The sequence below is a fragment of the Nerophis lumbriciformis genome, linkage group LG22, assembly GCF_033978685.3.
Source record: "Nerophis lumbriciformis linkage group LG22, RoL_Nlum_v2.1, whole genome shotgun sequence".
NCBI lineage: Eukaryota > Metazoa > Chordata > Actinopteri > Syngnathiformes > Syngnathidae > Nerophis > Nerophis lumbriciformis.
In genome coordinates, this window is record NC_084569.2 from 14,258,450 (window position 1) to 14,276,114 (window position 17,665).

At 38.9% G+C, this 17,665-nt stretch overlaps 1 protein-coding gene and 1 non-coding gene across 2 annotated transcripts in view; both read right to left on the reverse strand.

Moving 5' to 3' along the window:
- The window catches only part of tedc2 (tubulin epsilon and delta complex 2), a 32,767-nt gene extending 18,681 nt beyond the window's left edge, over nt 1-14,086 (reverse strand). Inside the window, exons 1-3 of the mRNA XM_061973494.1 lie at nt 13,866-14,086; nt 13,529-13,581; nt 3,873-4,383 (exon numbers count right to left, since the gene is read on the reverse strand). Of these exons, the coding sequence (XP_061829478.1) occupies nt 3,873-4,383; nt 13,529-13,581; nt 13,866-13,972 (671 nt within the window). The 5' untranslated portion in view covers nt 13,973-14,086. The remainder of the gene's footprint in view (nt 1-3,872; nt 4,384-13,528; nt 13,582-13,865) is intronic.
- On the reverse strand, nt 13,742-13,815 carry trnat-agu (transfer RNA threonine (anticodon AGU)). Its single transcript has one exon. It is a non-coding gene; the product is annotated as a tRNA-Thr (tRNA).
- Nucleotides 14,087-17,665: the final 3,579 nt, after the last annotated feature.

Genomic DNA, 17,665 nt, shown 5'->3' on the forward strand with positions numbered 1-17,665 from the left:
CCAAATTTTTTATATGATTATATCCCTAATCCGCACCATACTGAAGCAAAATGAGTGTAAAACCCGCCAAGAATGTTTAAATAATATCTAAACGTCGGATATTTATCCATGAAAATAAGGAAAAGCTGCTGATGGTGTGTTTGACGGAGAAGCAGCTAGAATGAGATACCGCAGAAGTCCACTCTAAGGTAAATGCTATACATTATTATTACAATAACTCATAAAACTACTGTAGTTTTTAGCAGTACATTTGATTTATTTTTTGTGTATAAAACATTTATCTTCTTAAAGGTTTGGGTAACACTTTAGGATGGGGAACATATTGTAAGTAACAAAGACTTAATTAAGAGTTGTTTGGACACTAGGAGAACATATTGTAAGTAAAAAAGACATAATTTAGGGTTAGGGTTGTTGTATAATAAGGCCATGCAGAATAAGTACTTAATAATGACTAATTAAGAGCCAATATGTTACTAATTTGCATTTTAATAAGCAACTAATTAATGGTGAATATGTTCCCCATACTAAAGTGTTACCAAAGTTTGTATTATATGTTGTGTTGTTTAGGGGTGCACTAATTACATTGATTTCATTCATTTCAATGGCAGATGTTGATTTGATATACAAGTGTTTTTAGTTAAGAGCTCCGTCACAAAATCCATTATTATTACTATTATTATTATTACTACTGTACTACCAGGTACCACAAAGTAAATAGTAAATGGTCTGTATTTACATATAACTGGAATGAAACCCAAAGTGCTTTACATTACACATTATATCACATTCACCCATTCACACACTGACGGCGGTAAGTACTATTTCTAGCACCTGGCCAGCCTGGGCTCCAAGTATTCAGAGCTAATACTAAATGGGTACCTACAGCTGGGCAGTCATTGATTTGAGCAGATGTATCATCACTATGTCGGGGAGTACACACATAAAAAACAATTATAAAGTCAAGCTGTGTTCATGCTGTTTCCATGACTTCTTATTTTTTTTTGTTGGGTTTTGTCTTTCAAAAACAAGTTCAAAGAGCAACTGCATTCCCTCCTCTCCGATGTCCTTTTCTATATTGCCTGTTTTTCCGCTTGTTGCTAGGGGGGTTGGTTGTTATGGCTCGTCTCCTTCCATTTTGTCAGACCACTCGCGGTAGGCGATACTGTGAATGTTGGGAAGTAAATACCGGGGTAGTATTGCTAAAGCTGATACCAATATACCACTTTTTGACTTGAAACGTCAACATCAATAACATGTTTTGGGAAATTTGGCTCGAGTTAGTCGATTCCGATTGTGAGAACACGGCAAAAAGAAGTTATTCAAATGTTTTAGAATTAAATACTACAACCTATATACAAAACCAGTTTAGTTGGCACGTTGTGTAAATGGTAAATAAAAACAAAATACAATGATTTGCAAATCCTTTTCAACTTATATTCAATTGAATAGACTGCAAAGACAAGATATTTAACGTTGTTATTTTCTGCAAATATTAGCTCATTTGGAATTTGATGCCTGCAACATGTTTCAAAAAAGCTGGCACAAGTGGCAAAAAAGACTGAGAAAGTTGAGGAATGCTCATCAAACACTTATTTGGAACATCCCACAGGTGAACAGGCTGATTGGGAACAGGTGGGTGCCATGATTGGGTATAAAAACAGCTTCCATAAAATGCTCGGTCATTCACAAACAAGGATGGGGCGAGGGTCACCACTTTGTGAACAAATGCGCAAGCAAATTGTCCAACAGTTTAGGAACAACATTTCTCAACGAGCTATTGCAAGGAATTTAGGGATTTCACCATCTACAGTCCGTAATATCATCGAAAGGTTCAGAGAATCTGGAGAAATCACTGCACGTAAGCAGCTAAGCCCGTGACCTTCGATCCCTCAGGCGGTACTGCATCAAAAAGCGACATCAGTGTGTAAAGGATATCACCACATGGGCTCAGGAACACTTCAGAAACCCACTTGTCAGTAACTACAGTTCGTCGCTACATCTGTAAGTGCAAGTTAAAACTCTACTATGCAAAGCGAAAGCCATTTATCAACAACACCCAGAAACGCCGCCGGCTTCGCTGCACACAAGCTCATCTAAGATGGATTAATGCAACGTGGAAAAGTGTTCTGTGGTCTGATGAGTCCACATTTCAAATTGTTTTTGGAAACTGTGGACGTTGTGTCCTCCGGACCAAAGAGGAAAAGAACCCTCCGGATTGTTATAGACGCAAAGTTGAAAAGCCAGCATCTGTGATGGTATGGGGGTGTATTAGTGCCCAAGGCATGGGTAACTTACACATCTGTGAAGGCACCATTAATGCTGAAAGGTACATACAGGTTTTGGAACAACATATGCTGCCATCCAAGCAACGTTATGTATTTCAGCAATACAATGCCAAGCCACATTCGGCATGTGTTAAAACAGCCCGGCTTTGTAGTAAAAGAGCGTGGGTACTAGACTGGCCTGCCTGTAGTCCAGACCTGTCTCCCATTGAAAATGTGTGGCGCATTATGAAGCCTAAAATACCATAACGGAGACACCGGACTGTTGAACAACTTAAGCTGTACATCAAGCAAGAATGGGAAAGAATTCCACCTGGAAAGCGTCAAGGAAAGGCCATTTAACACAGTGGTAAAAATGCCCCTGTGCCAACTTTTTTACAATGTGTTGCTGCCATTAAATTCCAAGTTAATGATTATTTGGAAAAAAGTTTCTCAGTTCGAACATGAAATATCTTGTCTTTGCAGTCTATTCAATTGAATATACTGTAAGTTGAAAAGGATTTGCAAATCATTGTATTCTGTTTTTATTTACCATTTACACAACGTGCCAACTTCACTGGATTTGGGTTTTGTAGTTCGGCTACACATAATTGTCTGAGAAAAAAGTCACTATTGCAAAAATAACACAAAAACAAATAATTTTTATTTTAAAATGCAACCAAAACCACTAATACAACTAACACTACACTCAAATATTTTTTTTTAAATAACGTTGTTTGTTGTGACACACTCGTAGAGACGCAGTCGCATCAATTGTGGAAGAAAAATCGAGTTATTTCCTGGATGTATAAAAAAAGAAGTATTCATCCCACCATGCCAGTATCGATACAATACCTTTAAGTATTAATACCATTTATATTTACATCGATACGACCACTCCTTCAGATCACGTTTGCTCAAGCGAGATTTTGGGCTTGGAGGACTCGTCTTGCTCTGTGATGGGACATAATTGTTATAAACATAAAGATCAGAACCGCTTCATGCCTTTTTTTTGTTATTGTTACGTGTGTGGGGGGGGGGGGAGATTTTGAAAATCTTTTTGTGTGTACCAACCTTTACATATTTTAATGTATTTAAGATATTTATTTAGGGGCGGTATACCTCGGTTGGTAGGCACCAACCTGAGGGTTCCAGGTTCCATCCCTGCTTCTGCCATCTTAGTCACTGCCGTTGTGTGTGGGCAAGACACTCTACCTACATGCTCCACATTGGTTTAAAAATGTAACTTAGACATTAGTTATTCACTATGTAAAGCGCCTTGAGTCACTGGAGAAAAGCGCTATATAAATATAATTCACTTCACTAACAGTCTACTGCCATCAGGCGGCTAAAGTGGATAGTGGGATAATTGTCACGTTTCATGTGTCAGGTAAACCGTGACAAATGGGGCCGTATGAATCTCCTTCCAGCTGCCTTCAGTCTCTTCCTGCATACAATTGAAGAGACCCAAAAATGACTAAATATTCCCCATTTTCCCCCATTTGTAAGGTCATTGTTGTTTGTTAGCATGTCTTGTTCTGACTGGTGCATTCCGAACCACTACCAATTAATTTACATAGTGCAGGTGTACTGTATGTTTACATACTCTACCTCCTTGGCTGTGGTGGGGCCTGATGGTGATCTTCTGTGTCCTCCACCTTCGTCGAAGAACAGCTGACAGTTGAAGCTTTGGCCGAGTCATCCTCACTCTGCAGACTACTTCTTGCCACTTTCCCCACTGAGGTAGTAACACGCGGGGCATGTTTTACGGCTGACGGAGCAGGACGGTTGTGAATCCCATTTTTACTTGCGGGATAGCAGACAGCCGAGGATCGTGCACCACGTGAAGACGATGTTCCAGGCTTTCTTTGCCCTCTTCTGTCAAGATTGCCGCACTTAAGAGCGGTTGTTGATTGCTTTCCTTTAGAAGCAGCAGAGGCTTTTGAAGTTGACCCTTTAGATTGGACACCTGTGTCAGGGAGCTTCTTCCTCGTCTGAGAGGCTTTCGTTCCTTCAGAGTCTTCATTAAAAAGACTGTAGCGAGTGCGGAGCTGTAAAGCTTTTTCCAGTGTTTGCTCGATCAGTTTTAGGTCTTCTTCTTCCCCCGGGCATGTGGCTGTGTCTGAATAAAGAATGCAAACATTATTTCCAAGTCATACACAGGCCATGACATTAAAACAACAGCTTTGTCATTAATTATGTCATTTTGAGCAAGTTGCAAATAGTCCCTATAATATTCAGTATCAGGGTGAAAAAAAGTTTACATACACTTGTAAACTTTGGCTGTCTTGAGTTTCCAATCATTTTTATAACGCTTATTTTTTTGTGATAGAGTGATTGGAGCACATACTTGTTGGTCACAAAAAACATTCATGAAGTTTGGTTCTTTTATCAAATTTATTATGGGTCTACTGAAAATGTGAGCAAATCTGCTGGGTCAAAAGTATACATACAGCAATGTTAATATTTGCTTACATGTCCCTTGGCAAGTTTCACTGCAATAAGGCACTTTTGGTAGCCATCCACAAGCTTCTGGTTGAATTTTTGACCACTCCTCTTGACAAAATTGTTGCAGTTCAGCTAAATTTGTTGGTTTTCTGACATGGACTTGTTTCTTCAGCATTGTCCACACATTTAAGTCAGGACTTTGGGAAGGCCATTCTAAAACCTTCATTCTAGCCTGATTTAGCCATTCCTTTTTGTTTCGGTATGTGTTTTTTGTTTGAGGACAAACATGACACAAACCTTCCCATTTGTTAGAAAGCCCACTGTTTAATATGTTTGTGTATGCTTCACTGATGAGAGTATTTGGTGAACATCGTTTTGTCCTACTAATATTGGCGGTTCCTGAACTCACCATAGTGTGGACTGTGACGCAACAGTTTGTTTACATGTAAAATCTTCCACGCCTTCTTTGTCTCATTTTGTCCACCAAACGTTTTATACTGTACTGTGCATGAATGCACAAAGGTGCGCTTTGTTGATGTTGACTTATTGGAGTGCTAATCAAACATATTTGGTCAGTGCATGACTGCATAAATAGACTAGCTGTATGTACAAATTGCATAATTATGCCTCATATATAGATATATTTGAGCTCATTTAATATCCTTTACTTATATCCTCTTTGTATATAACAGTGTTTCCCACACATTCATTTATTTGTGGCGGCCCGCCACGAAAGAATTACGTCCGCCACAAATGGATTTTTCGGCTTTTGACTCGCTCGACCGCTCATAAAAGCAATGGGACTGTCTGTGAATGTTGCTTGTAGTTACACCTCCGGTGCAGTAGGTGGCGGTAGCCTACTATGCATTGTAACTCCGCCAATAGCAAGAAGAAGAAGAAGAAGAAGAGGGACGGACGGACGGACGGACGTAATCAAAATACTCGCCGGCTACTTTTCATAATGATGGCGCTTCCTACGTTTCTACCTCAAACGTCCAAAAGCTGCTGAAAGCCTTGATCCAGGATGCCATGGGGAAAAAAACTTAAATGGTGCCTTTTGGCGACAGTTAGCAGCTTGGTGGCTCATAGTCGGCTAGCTAACGCTTGCTAGCGTGGTAGCATTGCTTCATTTTTACAGGTGTTATAGGTAGATAGTAGTGATGGGTCCGGCAACACCGATGCATCGGCGCATGCGTCGAGCTCAAAGAGCGAAACCCTGTGTCGGTGCGCGTACCGCTTTTAGAAAGTCACGTGACCGATCATGAGCTGTTTTGGTCACGTGACCGATACGCGAACTGTGTCGCACTCCCGCCTCCTCTGTGCCCTGTGAGCGGGTCTTTTCTACAGCCGGAGAAATAATAACTAAGAAGAGAAAGCGTCTAAAATTGAATACGTTGGAAAAACTGTTTTTTTTTTAAATAAAAATGTGTAAAAAAAACAAATAAATAATTTCCAGGTCCACAAGCATCCTCATTCACAACACGTTCTCTTAGATTTTCATGTTATGATACATGTTCACATTATTTATTGACTGTGTCTAAAAAAGACAAAAAATATATTTTTATTTAAATGAAGTTATGAAATAATCCTAAATGAAATACAATGACTTGGTTTATATTATTGTATATACTAGGTCAGTGGTTCTAAACCTTTTTTCAGCAATGTACCCCCTGTGATTTTTTTTTAAATTCAAGTACCCCCTAATCAGAGCAAAGCATTTTTGGTTGAAAAAAAAAAGATAAAGAAGTAAAATACAGCACTGAATATTGCATTGTTGCATTTCTTTTCACAGTTCTTTTTGACAGACATTTTAGTGACAAACCTGAGCTTGTGCTTCACTGAGTTTATGAATTTACATTCATATTTTGTTGAAGTATTATTCAATAAATATATTTATAAAGGATTTTTGAATTGTTGCTATTTTTAGAATATTTTTTAAAAATCTCACGTACCCCTTGGTATACCTTCAAGTACCCCCAGGGGTTCGCGTACCCCCATTTGAGAACCACTGTACTAGGTCATAAAATCAGTGTCAGTTGAGTCGGTCCATAGGTTGCCTGTAGGGATTTTTAATGTCCAGCAGATGTCAGTATTTAGTGACACAGTATCGACACAGTATCAATACAGTTTTGCAATGTGTCGAAACGCTTCATGACGCCTCATCAACCCATCACTTGTAGATAGGTTATAGCTGCATCGCTCGCGGTTCGTCATATATTTAACGTTAATCCGTGATTTCACCGAGCGTTTCACTGACGGTGAGCAGCCTGACGCTGCTTCATTAACACCGCCGCTGTTTGACTCGTGGCCCGGGGCAGACGCACGTAGTAACAGTCACGTGTTACAATACCGACGAGCTAACGTGTCCAGGTTATAACCATGTTGTCAATAAACACACATGGACTGAAGCTAAATTGTCCACTGCAGCATGTGAATGCAATGAAAAGAATAAAATCTGAGCCAACCAGCTGTTAAAATGTTGTCCAGGTTAATGTTTTGGCCATTAAAGGCCCTTCATTTCAAGATTTCAACTGTGATCGGGCTTTAAACAGGTGGCTGACCTGTTCAGATGGGTGTAACTGCTACTGGTCAAATAATGTGAAATAGCATTTAATTTTACATGTATGCAATGCCATTTAAATGTAATTATAGATAATAATAATAATAATAAATACTGTGTAGTGTTGTAAATAGTCAACGGGAAGGATTTTAGTAAGATATACAGGTAAAAGCCAGTAAATTAGAATATTTTGAAAAACTTGATTTATTCAGTAATTGCATTCAAAAGGTGTAACTTGTACATTATATGTATTCATTGCACACAGACTGATGCATTCAAATGTTTATTTCATTTAATTTTGATGATTTGAAGTGGCAACAAATGAAAATCCAAAATTCCATGTGTCACAAAATTAGAATATTACTTAAGGCTAATACAAAAAAGGGATTTTTAGAAATGTTGGCCAACTGAAAAGTATGAAAATGAAAAATATGAGCATGTACAATACTCAATACTTGGTTGGAGCTCCTTTTGCCTCAATTACTGCGTTAATGCGGCGTGGCATGGAGTCGATGAGTTTCTGGCACTGCTCAGGTGTTATGAGAGCCCAGGTTGCTCTGATAGTGGCCTTCAACTCTTCTGCGTTTTTGGGTCTGGCATTCTGCATCTTCCTTTTCACAATACCCCACAGATTTTCTATGGGGCTAAGGTCAGGGGAGTTGGCGGGTTTATTACACTTTTCATTCATGTAATATTTTTATTGATGTGTTGTAGTGTTGTCCCGATACCAATATTTTATTACCAATTATTTATATACTTTTCTAAATAAAGGGGACCCAAAAAAATGACATTATTGGCTTTATTTTAACAAAAAATCTTAGGGTACATTAAACATATGTTTCTTATTGCAAGTTTGTCCTTAAATAAAATAGTGAACATATAAGACAACTTGTCTTTTAGTAGTAAGTAAACAAACAAAGGCTCCTAATTTAGTCTGCTGACATATGCAGTAACATATTGTGTCATTTATCATTCTATTATTTTGTCAACATTATTAAGGACAAGTGGTAGAAAATGAATTATTAATCTACTTGTTCATTTACTGTTAATATCTGCTTACTTTCTCTTTTAACATTTTTTATCTACACTTCTGTTAAAATGTAATAATCACTTATTCTTCTGTTGTTTGGATACTTTACATTAGTTTGGGATGACACCACAAATTTGGGTATCAATCCGATACCAAGTCGTTACAGGATCATACAATGGTCATATTCAAAGTCCTCATGTGTCCAGGGACATATTTCCTGAGTTTATAAACATAATATACATTTAAAAAAAACGAAAGAAGATGTTGTGATGCCAAAAAATATTGACGTAATCATAGTAGTATCGACTAGATACGCTCCTGTGTATATCCACCAATGGCGTTTATTTTCATTTTGATGCCGTTGCGCTACGGTGTGCAGTCAAGCTATTCCTCGTCCTGCAGGGATGATACTTGTAAGAAACGTACTTTATTTGTCGAGGCGGTATAGTACCGAATATGATTCTGTAGTATCGCAGTAATATACTAATACCGGTGTACCGTACAACCCTAATGTGCCGTTAAAAATTAAATGGCCACCTTTGGTCTATGACAAGCAGTACATTCACTGTTAAAAAGAAGGGCTCGTACTAACTAAATGTACTTTTTACTGTTTTTTAAATTGTGTTGTCCTTTTTATGTATAAAATAGATGCTTTATGAATAAAAAGAGAAAAAATAAGCAAAACCGGCATTCATTTTCTGTGTATGTACAATACAGGCCAAACGTTTGGACAACACCTTCTCATTTCAATATGTTTTCTTTATTTTCATGACTATTTACATTGTAGATTGTCACTGAAGGCCTCAAAACTATGACACCTGTGAAGTGAAAACCATTTCAGGTGACTACCTCTTGAAGCTCATCGAGAGAATGCCAAGAGTGTGCAAAGCAGCAATCAGAGCAAAGGGTGGCTATTTTGAAGAAACTCGAAAATAAAACATGTTTTCAGTCATTTCACCTTTTTTTGTCAAGTACATAACTCCACATGTGTTCATTTATTCATAGTTTTGATGCCTTCAGTGACAATCTACAATGTAAATAGTCACGAGAATAAAGAAAACACATTGAATGAGAAGGTGTGTCCAAACTTTTGGCCTGTACTGTATATGTAATTTTTACTATTTTACTATACCGTGATTTAGGGCTGGGCGATATATCGAATATACTCGATATATTGCGGGTTTGTGTCTGTGCGATATAGAAAATGACTATCGTGAGTATTCGAGTATACGTTCTCACGCAGTTGCTTTTAGCTGCGGGCTTTACACTACAGGCATTTCTCACTCTTTCTTGTCTCTCCTTCTCACAGAGACAAAAAACAAGCGCACCTTCTTACATACGTCACATACTGTCGCGCGTGCAACGTCATACGCCCTCGCCCAGCAGAGAGGGTAAAGTCAGCAGTGGCAGGTGGTGCAAACGAAGCGGTGCGAGTGGTAATACGAGAGAGAGTAGGTGCCAATCCGGTAACAAATGGAGAAAGAATATTTAATCCCCAAGAAAAACAGCACAGGGTCCATCGTCTGGCGGTGGTTTTCGGCTTCAAGCGGGAAGATGTTGAACAGACAACCGTAATATGTCAAAGTATGCGGCAAAAGCGTTGCTACAAAAAGTAGCAGCACTACTAATTTGTAGCATCATTTGAAAAGTCACCCGCTAGAGAATGAAGATGATGATGATGAGAGTGCGGAAATACGACCATATCACACCAATTCTCAAATCCCTTCACTGGCTTCCTGTTCCACTCAGAATTGAATACAAAGTCTCCCTACTAACCCATCAGTGCCTCCATGGAAATGCCCCCCTCTACCTCAAAGAACTACTCACCCCCAAATCCTCCACACGACACCTCCGCTCCGGACAGGCTAACCTCCTCCAACCTCCGAGGACAAAGCGACGAACTATGGGAGACCGGGCTTTCTGCTATGCCGCTCCCAGTCTGTGGAACGCTCTCCCTGACCACCTGAGGGCACCACAGACTGTGGATGCTTTTAAAAAAGGCTTAAAAACCCTTCTTTTAAAAAAAGCCTTTTTATAGATATATGCATACTAGTTCTAGCTATTAGGCTGTTCTAGTTTTTATTTTTATTTATTTTTATTATCTTTTTTTTTTTTTTTAATACACTGTAGCACTTTGAGGTTGTGTTCTCAATGTAAAGTGCTTTTTACAAATACAATCTATTATTATTATTAAGAGTGTTTGAAACTCCGCATGTCAACATCTCCGGACGGTGCCACACCCAACAAAATGCCAAAACAACCAGCACTGACCCAATTGAGCCTAGTGTCTCCCATTTCCAGATCAACACCGTATGAAAAAAAAAAGTCAACAGCAGAAGGCGATAATGTCCGCAGGAACCTACCACATAGCGAAAGACATACACTATTTGATTTCCTATTATGCAGCTCATTTTTATTTGACACTTATTTAAATATCTTGTGTGACATCATGCACAAAAGTGCACTCATAGCTTGTTTTAAAATGTCTCTGACAATCTTGCACTTTCTGTTTTGGAAATTACATGAATGTTTGTGCCACTGCTTAATAACTGTTTAGTTAATACAGTTTTGGTAAATTGACTTAGTTGTGATATCCCTCTCTGCATGAAAGTTTAAAATGAGCATATATTAATGCAGTATGAAGAAGAATGTTTTAATGTGGACACATAGAATCATCATATTGGTGTGATTATATGCATCAAGTGTTAATATTGAGATGTACTGTATATTGTGTATCGTGACATGGCCTAGAAATATCAAGATGCAAATAAAAGGCCATATCGCCCAGAAGTAACCTAACAAGCTAGTCAGGTTACTTCTAGACCTCCACCCCAGATCACACCTCACTCCTACCCACTTCTCCAAAGTGGGCTGGCTCAGGGTGGAGGACAGAGTAAAACAACTTGCACTGAGCCTTGTCTATAAAATCCGCTACACCTTCCTGATACCGAGGTACATGTCAAACTACTCGCCATAACCACAACACCAGGGGGAGCATCACAAACCACGTTAAACACAGATTCCGATCTAACAAAGGTCTTAAAGGGGAACATTATCACAATTTCAGAAGGGTTAAAACCATTAAAAATCAGTTCCCAGTGGCTTATTTTATTTTTCAAAGTTTTTTTCAAAATTTTACCCATCACGCAATATCCCTAAAAAATGCTTCAAAGTGCCTGATTTTAACCATCGTTATATACACCCGTCCATTTTCCTGTGACGTCACATAGTGATGCCAATACAAACAAACATGGCGGATAGAACAGCAAGGTATAGCGACATTAGCTCGGATTCAGACTCGGATTTCAGCGGCTTAAGCGATTCAACAGATTACGCATGTATTGAAGCGGATGGTTGTAGTGTGGAGGCAAGTAGCGAAAACGAAATTGAAGAAGAAACTGAAGCTATTGAGCCATATCGGTTTGAACCGTATGCAAGCGAAAACGACGAAAACGACACGACAGCCAGCGACACGGGAGAAAGCGAGGACGAATTCGGCGATCGCCTTCTAACCAACGATTGGTATGTTTGTTTGGCATTAAAGGAAACTAACAACTATGAACTAAGTTTACAGCATATGAAATACATTTGGCAACAACATGCACTTTGAGAGTGCAGACAGCCCATTTCAGGCGCGCTAAGAACATATATTTTCCCACGATTTCAGCACTCAGGTTAACCATACCTAAATAGACACAAAATACTGCATTACACAAGACTACCCGAATGTACTCGAATGATTGAAAAAAATAAATGTTTTTAAGCTAAATTATTGGTAAACACAGTTTTTGTATAATAATTTACGTAAAACCGCGAGTAATGAATAACGTTTTCATCAATTAATATATTCTGTAGACATACCCTCATCCGCTCTCTTTTCCTGAAAGCTGATCTGTCCAGTTTTGGAGTTGAGGTCAGCATCTGCTTTGAGTGTCGCAGGATATCCACACATTCTTGCCATCTCTGTCGTAGCATAGCTTTCGTCGGTAAAGTGTGCGGAACAAACGACTGACCATTTCGTCGGCTTTCCCCACACCCTCGTATTTTGAACAAATTTCGTCCAATTTCTTGCCACTTTCGCATCTTTGGGCCACTGGTGCAACTTGAATCCGTCCCTGTTCGTGTTGTTACACCCTCCGACAACACAACGACGAAAGTGAGAAAATGGCGGATTGCTTCCCGATGTGACGTCACAACGTGACGTCATCGCTCCGAGAGCGAATAATAGAAAGGCGTTTAATTTGCCAAAATTCACCCATTTAGAGTTCAGAAATCGGTTAAAAAAATATATGGTCTTTTTTCTGCAACATCAAGGTATATATTGATGCTTACATAGGTCTGGTGATAATGTTCCCCTTTAACTCATTCTCCTTCTATGCCACATCAATATGGCATGCAGTCCCAACAGGTGTAAATGAAAGTGCATCTCTATCCTCCTTCAAAACCGCACTAAAAGAACACCTCCAGGCAACTACAACCCTAGACTAACACCCTCCCCCCACCACATCCCACCTCCCCGGATTGTAATTAATCAAATGTAAATAATCAAATGTATATACTTGTTCTTATGCTTTCTGAGCTCACTATGTTCACTGCTCGCTGTACATACCCTAAGTCAGACCTACATTGTGTCCATTTCTCAGATGATATTATTGTTGATGACTGAAGTGCTGATATCAACCAAACCTAACCCCCCCCCTCCACATCCCATCCCCGGATTGTAAATAATGTAAATAATTCAATGCATATACCGTATTTTTCGGAGTATAAGTCGCACCGGAGTATAAGTCGCGCCTGCCGAAAATGCATAATAAAGAAGGAAAAAAACATATATAAGTCACACTGGAGCCCAGCCAAACTATGAAAAAAACTGTGACTTATAGTCCGAAAAATACGGTACTCTGATGATTAACTTGTGTGATGACTGTATTATGCTGATAGTATATATTTGTACCATGAATTGATTAACGTGGACCCCGACTTAAACAAGTTGAAAAACTTATTCGGGTGTTACCATTTAGTGGTCAATTGTACGTAATATGTACTGTACTGTGCAATCTACTAATAAAAGTCTCAATCAATTAAAAAAAAAACCCTACTGTGATCAATATCGGGCTATAAAATGACCTGTATCGGGATATATATTTTGGTCCGTATCGCACAGCCCTAGACTAAACCATGAAAAATGTGTGATATATACGTATGTTATCATAAAATATGATTTATTACCTGTAGCAGTGGTAGCAGCAGCATCAGTCAGTTCAGATTCATGCGGAGTTGTGCTGGGGAAGAAAATATATATATTATAATTACTTTTTAACACATACCAATGCCTTTAAATGTACTGTGGAATTATGTATTTGATTACATTCACTTATGAATTTAGGAATTAACATTTTCAACGTCGTGGAGTTTAACTTTATACACAGGTTAACTGTAAAAAGGCACTGCTGGGATTCGAACCCAGGATCTCCTGTTTACTAGACAGGCGCTTTAACCAACTAAGCCACAGCGCCAGGTGCGTTATGGGTCAGTGGCTGTGAAACTAAGCCGGCATCAAACTTACTGGCTGTGCAGCACAACTTCTCTGTAGTACTGAATGCGGCAGTCCAACCTGGCTTGCTCTTCTTTGCAGGACTTGATAGCGTTCTCGACAGCAGTCAGCAGTGACATGTTCCTCAAACCACTGTCAACTTACACAACAAAGAGACAAAATTAAAAGCCCAGAAAAGCGAAATTAAAAATATCAAAGGAGTCTACGGCTGTCATGTTTTCACGTGTTTTTAAAAAAAAGTCGACGGGTGCTTCCCGCGAGATTTGGCTTGACGGCGCTGCATGACGTAGCCGGAAGTAATTGGAGTTTCGAAGTCACCAGAAAAGTCACACAATAATAATTGACCCCAATTCCTATAACTTTTTTGTATACATATAAATTTAATTAATAAAAATGTTGACTGAAAATAAATCTAAAGAACTTTGAATAAACAATTAAAAAAAAAACACATCGTGACTTCTTTGTCATGCGTCAACTCTCGCGAGAAGTGGGATGCTTTTCGCGCGCTGACTTGTTCACTTAAAAACACAGCTTGGCCTGTTAAAGTTAAAGTTAAAGTACCCATTATTGACACACACACACTAAATGTGGCGAAATTATTCTCTGCATTTGAACCATCACCCTTGATCACCCCCTGGGAGGTGAGGGGTGCGGTGAGCAGCAGCGGTGACTGCACCCGGGTACTGTGTACTGTGTGTAAATTAGAATATTTTGAAAAACTTGATTTACTTCAGTAATTGCATTCAAAAGGTGTAACTTGTACATTATATTTATTCATTGCACACAGACTGATGCATTCAAATGTTTATTTCATTTAATTTTGATGATTTGAAGTGGCAACAAATGAAAATCCAAAATTCCGTTTGTCACAAAATTAGATTACTTAAGGCTAATACAAAAAAGGGATTTTTAGAAATGTTGGCCAACTGAAAAGTATGAAAATGAAAAATATGAGCATGTACAATACTCAATACTTGGTTGGAGCTCCTTTTGCCTCAATTACTGCGTTAATGCGGCGTGGCATGGAGTCGATGAGTTTCTGGCACTGCTCAGGTGTTATGAGAGCCCAGGTTGCTCTGATAGTGGCCTTCAACTCTTCTGCGTTTTTGGGTCTGGCATTCTGCATCTTCCTTTTCACAATACCCCACAGATTTTCTATGGGGCTAAGGTCAGGGGAGTTGGCGGGCCAATTTAGAACAGAAATACCATGGTCCGTAAACCAGGCACGGGTAGATTTTGCGCTGTGTGCAGGCGCCAAGTCCTGTTGGAACTTGAAATCTCCATCTCCATAGAGCAGGTCAGCAGCAGGAAGCATGAAGTGCTCTAAAACTTGCTGGTAGACGGCTGCGTTGACCCTGGATCTCAGGAAACAGAGTGGACCGACACCAGCAGATGACATGGCACCCCAAACCATCACCCAACCATGCAAATTTTGCATTTCCTTTGGAAATCGAGGTCCCAGAGTCTGGAGGAAGACAGGAGAGGCACAGGATCCACGTTGCCTGAAGTCTAGTGTAAAGTTTCCACCATCAGTGATATATATATATATATATATATATATATATATATATATATATATATATTCAATGGGTTGTCTTTATTTTCATTTCATTATTTTGATGCCTTCAGTGACAATCTACAATGTAAATAGTGATGAAAAAAAAGAAAATACATTAAAATGAGAGGGTGTGTCCAAACTTTTGGCCTGTACTGTATATATATATATATATATATATATATATATATATATATATATATATATATATATATATATATATATATATAATCTGTGTTGGCCCTGTGATGAAATGGCGACTTGTCCAGGGTGTGCGCCGCCTTCCGCCCGAATGCAGCGGAGATAGGCTCCAACACCCCCCCCCCCGCGACCCTAAAAGGGACAAGCAGTAGAACATGGATGGATGGAATGCGATAGCACTTATTCGTAAAGAAATAAAATAGAAGAAAATTAAAATGCAACCTGCAACAGAATAAATAACATGCATGTACAGATTTTTTTTAAATTGTTGCCATTTAACTGTAAATGTGTTTAGTGTAAATACGTGAGAAGATTGTGTTACTGTATGCCACAAATGCTACAACACACACAAACACCAAAAATAATTACATGAGAAAAAAGGTGCAAGTTTATTTTTTTTGTTTTACTGCTGCATTTATATATATATATATATATATATATATATATCAGTGACGTGCAGTCAGCCTCACCTGCCATCATGGAAAGAAAAAAAATGTAAAAAGAAAAACATTTTTTTTAATTGTTATATGTATCCGGTGATTATACTATAAAGTTATTTTCCATTTAACTTCACCAGTTTTAGATTATTTTTATTCAAAATTGCTGAATTTTCACATTTGCCGTTCAAATACTGAGAAGAGACGGTGCGGTGAACAGCAGCTAGTTGAGGCACGTCACTCAGTGCCGCAACATGGATTGCGCAATGACTCGGCTAACTGCTGGCCTGCTGTGCAGTGAGACTGTATTGCTATATGAATTATATTATACATTTCCATAGTTTAGTTAGCTGAGGTATATAATGTACAGTGTATTTTGTCAACAACTGTATGTGTGTAAAGTATTTCTTGTGCTGAGCAATCATAAAACGGCTGCAAAAGACGCACTTGCTGAGGCTCGCTTCCTGCACCCCCGCCGTAGAATTGTTATATCAACTAAAGCCCACACTTAAACTTTCCATGTGCAAGATTGAATCTATTTTCAAAAATTATTTCATAAGAAGCCAAAAAGTGCAAAAACAATAATGTTGGTGTTGGAGGAGTTGTGAATGACTGCAGGGACAAAAAAAAATTAAATTGTTATATGTATCCAGTGATTATACTATAAAGTTATTTTCCATTTAACTTCACCAGTTTTAGATTATTTTATTCAAAATCGCTGAATTTTCACATTTGCCGTTCAAATACTGAGAAGAGATGGTGCGGTGAACAGCAGCCAGTTGAGGCACGTCACTCAGTGCCGCAACATGGATTGCGCAATGACTCGGCTAACTGCTGGCCTGCTGTGCAGATACACCTGCAGACTGCAGGTGTACCTAATTCACAACTCCTCCAACACGAACATTATTGTTTTTGCACTTTTTGGCTTCTTATTAAATAACTTTTGTAACCTATTTTCATGGGCTTTCCTCTTTGTGATGTTAAGTTCCTGTTATGCGCTGCTATACAGTATATGCCTTGAGCTCTTATTTTGAAGGCGCTAAGAGCGGACGTGATGTCCCGTTGCAGAGGTTTTTGAAAGAAGGTAAATAAAGTGGTCCTCGTGTAAACTGGAGCCTCCATGTTTGTTATTTTGTAGTTTCATACAGTATAGGCGACATTTATAAACCCTCGGTTACACTTTTTTAAATAGATTCAATCTTGCACGTGGAAAGTTTAAGTGAGGGCTTTAGTTGCGGTGCATGGACTTAATTTGTAAGTAAAGGTAAGACCATAATAACGTTTTTTTAAATTAAATGTGCTTTTTTGTGTGCTACAGTTTGTATATGTAAAGTTAAAGTTAAGTTAAAGTACCAATGATTGTCACGCACACACTAGGTGTAATGAAATTTGTCCTCTGCATTTGACCCATCCCCTTGATCACCCCCTGGGAGGTGAGGGGAGCAGTGGGCAGCAGCGGCGCCGCGCCTGGTAATCATTTTTGGTGATTTAACCCCCAATTCCAACCCTTGATGCTGAGTGCCAAGTAGGGAAGAATGCTGGTATGAGCTTTTAAACATAACCCGTTAACTGCTGCCAATCAAATGGTGAATAAGATACTCTTTAGGGTTCATATGTTT